The 5,194-nt window shown below is 49.3% G+C and overlaps 1 protein-coding gene and 1 pseudogene across 1 annotated transcript; one reads left to right on the forward strand and one right to left on the reverse strand.

The window, feature by feature from the left end:
* Window positions 1-2,395: 2,395 nt before the first annotated feature.
* On the reverse strand, window positions 2,396-3,094 carry LOC119273519 (probable calcium-binding protein CML31). Its single transcript, XM_037554657.1, has one exon. The coding sequence runs from the start codon at window positions 2,993-2,995 to the stop codon at window positions 2,537-2,539; it is 459 nt and encodes a 152-aa protein (XP_037410554.1). The 5' UTR covers window positions 2,996-3,094; the 3' UTR covers window positions 2,396-2,536.
* A 107-nt stretch (window positions 3,095-3,201) lies between these two features.
* LOC119273142 lies at window positions 3,202-5,194 on the forward strand (annotated as a pseudogene).

Below are 5,194 nucleotides of genomic sequence, written 5' to 3' on the forward strand. Positions count from 1 at the left end.
GAATATATTTCTCAAGTTTGTAACCCATCGCGAGACTGATTACAAAGGGGAATTACATGAGCACGTGTAGTCGTGATAAGAGGTAGGAACGTTAGGAGGAGGCGCCCTGCTTGTGCACCGGTTTCTTCATTCGGTGCGTCCAGAGCATGAGATCATCCACAATTCACCTGAGGGTGAGGATACTGTGATGATTTTGTTGCTTGAAAGTCATAGCGTTTCTGGAATCCCAAATCTTCCATCGGATGATGAGGAGGACGGAGTGCCATATTACCACATCCACTTGTGTAGGTAGACGGCAGTCCCAGAGTCCATCAATGGTACTCGAGGGAGAGAGGCCGATCCGTTGCCAAATACGTTGTGAAAGCGGACAGTCTAGGAATATGTGTGAGCTGGTTTCACCATCATGCCCGCAGCGCGGGCAATAGTGAGTCGGTGACGATATGCTTGCGCTGAAGGTTGCTTTTTGAGTTGAGTCGATCCCGAAACAGGAGCCATGCAAAGATCTTCACGCGATTTGGAACGCGTGAAGACCAGATGGCAACGGCATGCACATCGTCGTCGTCATCGTGGGAGCCCATGGTTAGCGCGTATGCTGCCCTCATGGAGAAGCGCAGGCTACCATTGAGGCAGCACTCGTCCGGTCCTGTCGACAACCGAAAATCCTGCAAGAGAGACAACAAAGCGCACAACTCGGTAGTAGCATCAGATGTTAGGCGGTTCCGTAGGATTGTTTCCAAACCGTGATTCAGGACAGCAGCCACACGAGCTAGTGGTATAGTGATGTGTGAATACAGGCAGGGGAATAAAGTAGCAACGGGTTGGTTGTGTATCCAAGTATCAAGCCAGAAGTACGTATTAGTGCCAGAGTTTGTGAGTACAAAAGAGATGGCATGGAGTGCTGGCAGCTGTTGATTTATTGTTCGGCAAATGAAGGAGTGGTTATTTTGTGGAGCAATGAGGGCATTTGGGTGTTGTAAGGCGATCCACTCTAACCAATGTGTTTTGTCTGGCAAGAAAGCTTTTACAGCAAATTTCATAAGTAGGCATTTGTTTTGCTGATGAAGATTTTTTAGACCTAGACCACCACAGTTCTTTGGTTTACACATTTTTTGAGACAACTAAGCATTGAGCACCAGTGCAAGTTTCCTCTAAAGGGTTTGGAGCCCATGATGGCAAGTCAACCCTTTCACATTCACATTTTCCATTCATTTCGGGCATGTGAATTCCTCAAGAAACACAAAATCCAATTACAAGAGCATCGACAATAGATCAACGACCGTGCATCATCGTTACAACTTCGTACTAGGACTATATCTATGCCTCTATACCTACTAATAAAGCAGATATTGCTTCTGCCCGTACGTCACAAAAATCGCCCCCCGAAGTTGCTAGAAATTACCCGCTATGCCACCTATGAGTGAAGAAAACGATTCGATTTTTCTTTTCAAAGTCACCGTCGTTCCCAGAGTTTGTATACATTTAATATCCAACAACTAGCAGTGACGCAGTAGCAGCGCGGTGGCTCGATGCATTGTCTTCTGCCCTGTAGACCAGGGTTCGAACCCCAGCTTCTACCAATATTTTCCTCCACCTTTTTCTCATGACTTATTCCCACCTACTTTAAGCCTACATGGGCCAGCCAGCGGACTTAATGCCCTGTTTTTTTTTTCTTTTTTCTGGTCTTCTCTTTTCTCACTTCTGTTTTTGTTTTCTCCTTCTTTAAATTAATTTGAGATTTTCAAGTATTAAAAAGTTGCGAGTTTGAAAAAGCTGTTTGAGAAATTATAAAATGTGTGTGAATTCAAAAAAGTTCAGGAAATCATAAAATTTTCGTGGTTTCAAAAAATGTTACTGATTTTACAAAAATATTTGCAAATTATAAAAATAATTTGGAAAGAAATGTCGTTAAATAAAATCAAGTTCATGATCTTGATAAAATGATCGTGTATTCAAAACATATTTGTGAATCTGAGTCATCATGAAATCAAAAACTATTCATGCATTTCAATAAATGTTCGTCTAAAAAACAAATGTTTGTGAATTTAAAAAAATGTCTAAATTTAAAAAGAATGTTTGTCGATTCAAAAAACTCTTCCTATTCAGATGTATTTTATATCTAGGATTTGATTAATTTTGGAAATTCTTTATATGTCTTGGGGTTGGCGAGTAGTCCATGGTCGATGAGATTTGTTTTCAAAGTTCAAAACATTCCCTTGCGCGAGACAATGATAAGTGTGTCGTACAGTGACAAGCCCATTTTTTACCACGTTGAATGCATTGCGATCACGTGAATATTGCATCCATCATCAACGAGAGTGAGAAGAAAGATAATTGGCAACATGGTGATCCATCGTGTTAAAATAGAGGACATTCATATGTCGAATATTGACCAACGTGTAATTTTTTCTTCCGTTGCAACGCACGGGCATATTTGCTAGTATATAACAACCGAATGAACGAACGAACGAGCGAGCGAAGGAGCTTCTATGTGCCAGACGATACTAGGAGTATATGCTTGGGTCCAGGCGCTAGGTAGCTAGCTCATCATGATCTTGAACTCGTCGAAGCTGAGCACGCCGTCGCCATCGAGGTCGAACCGGCAGATCATGGCGCGGCACTCGCCGGCACCCCGCTCGGCGCCGAGCCTGCCGAGCATCCGCCCAAGGCTGGCCGGCGTGATGCACCCCTGCCCCTCCATCTCGTACATCCCGAACGCCTCCCTCAGCGCCCGGATCCTCAGCTCATCGTCCTCCTCCGCCGCGTCGCCCGCCCAGGCCGCCTGCTGTGCTAGCTCGAGGAACTCGGCCTCGCACAGCAGCCCGTCGCCGTCAGCGTCCGCGGACGCCACAAGCGCCTCGGCCTCCCCCGCCGGCACGTCCTCGCCGAGCGTCGCCCGCATGCACTCCCGCAGCTCCGCCGCCGAGATCCGGCCGTCCGCGTCCCGGTCCAATGACAAGAACAGCGCCCTCAGCTCGCCCGACTTCCTCGCAACCATTCTCGCCGGATGGTCGACGATAGAGAGGCTCTTATTAAGATGACTTTAGTCGTTGATCTTGATCCTGCCTGGGATTCCTCGATCCTCTGCTTCGCTATAAAGCTTGCGTTCTTGCGATGGATGATCTTGGAGGTGCGCGTGTGCATATATACTCGTGGCACGACGCGGTCCTTGGAAGCTTCACGGCATGCAGGGAGAGAGGAGAGATGGCGTGGTCGTCGTGGACATGCCGCGTCGCGGGTTATTCTTCTGGTCTCGTCTGCGTGGTCAACCACGGCATGCAGGTCAGTATTCTCCAGGAAATGGATTCGAAGCTTTCGCGTGGCATCCGTGTGTCGATTAATTCGAGAAACAAATAGAAGCACGCGGGGGAAGAAGCGGCGAAATCTATTGCTTGCGCGTAAAGTTGAGTCATCTATTTTGGAACAGATGGAGTAGGTTGGAGTCGCGTGTGTGGAGTGTTACTCTGGCCGGCCCGGCGTTCGCGTGGGTGGGTTCGTAAGCAAATTCATTCGATGTTGGCATCGTGCCACTGCTGTTGGATGGAGCAATTGTATTTTGTCAACTGTTTTGTTTGGAGCGTTGATGCAACACGTACACATTTCACTTGCCTCCGTTCAATAATTGTGCGTGATTTTTAGATAGGCTCCGTTAGAGCATCCCAAAGCGGATCTTTAAACCGCCTACAACCGTTCAGAACTATATTTCAAAACTTGAATAGGTTTCACCGGTTCAGCACCAAACTATGGGATGCACAGGCAATGAAGCTCCGAAGTAGATACCGCCCCCAGCCGGTATTAGAAAGATCAATGTCGATGGTGCGGTCTCGAAGAACTTGGGCCAAGGGGCAGCAGCGCCTATAGCTTGCGATTCTTTTGGAAACTATCTTGGTTCGTCGGCATGAGTCTGTGAAGACGTGACGGACCCTGCGAGTTTGGAAGCTATAGCATGTTGTGAGGCGCTTTGTTTGGTGGAAGATTTACATTTGCAGAAGTTGTGAGTGGCATCGGATGCTCAGGGGGTGGTACGTGATATTACTGGAGCCAGCCGGTGCAGCTACAGTTCAGTGCTACATGAAATAGCAAGGCAGGAGCATGTTTGAGGAGGTGATCTCTGTTTATGAAGGGCGTGTTCAAATGGAGAGGCTCGCCTGCTAGCTAGATACTCGGTAAATTTAGATTCTGGTTGGCATGTATGGCTCATGGAGCCCTCAGATCCCTTTATTGTACCCAAAACTCTTTGTTATTGAATAAAGGCCGACCATATTTTCCCTCAAAAAAAAAGAGTACTGCTAGCCACTAGACTCAACGGCTGCTAATCTCCACTACTATTAAACAATCCAACATAAACTTTCTTAAGTGCACCCCGTAATTACACCCAGAACACCGGACGACCCATTCACCACCGCACGATTAGTCCCACAAATCTGAATCTAACGACCATCATTGATCTAATAGTTTTACGGTGTGCACTTAGTAATTTCCAATGACTGACCGTACTCCACCACCCGCCCCCCAATCCAACGAGTTCCTGAAATCACCTCAACGATTTCCGCCCCCCGATCCAAGGAGTTCCTGAAATCACGTCAACAATTTCCTTCTGTGAACAGGCCTCCACACCACACCCGGCCGCTAATTAGTAATTACCCCTGAAGATCCCGGAGGCGAAGGAGCTGCGGCTGGAGGCGGAGTCCGCGCTGGAGCGGGGCGGCGTGTGTGTGCGACTGGCCGACATCGCCGCAATCGTCACGCGGAGGGCCGGGTCACCGTCGGGCGCAATCGGGACGAGAGCGAGGGGCCGCTCGAGCATACCGCCACCTACGCACCGCTTTCGGCACCGCTAGATTTCGGCGGCATGGGCGACGTGTTAGAGGTCGTTGCCACGGCCACATGTGGCCAGTTGCTCGCCATGCGGGAGATATGGGGTGTGAGCCGTAGCCTCGGGGCAGCGAGCGGGGTGTTTGACCAGGTGAAGAGAGGCTCGTCGGGTAGATGCTGGATGCGAGGTAAGGGAGTTGGCTCAGCATGGGCGTGCGTGGCCGGCGGCCAGAGGGGCGCGCAGTGGCCTGAGCAAGAGGCCAGTGAGTCCCCTTCTCTGCTCGTGCCCTCTCTCCTCCTCCTTCCAGCAAAGGGCGAGTACGGGCCATGCGGACCGGAGCTTGAGGAGGGCAAGCACGGACGACGCCCGAACGGGGCTTGA

The sequence above is a fragment of the Triticum dicoccoides genome, chromosome 3A, assembly GCF_002162155.2.
Source record: "Triticum dicoccoides isolate Atlit2015 ecotype Zavitan chromosome 3A, WEW_v2.0, whole genome shotgun sequence".
NCBI lineage: Eukaryota > Viridiplantae > Streptophyta > Magnoliopsida > Poales > Poaceae > Triticum > Triticum dicoccoides.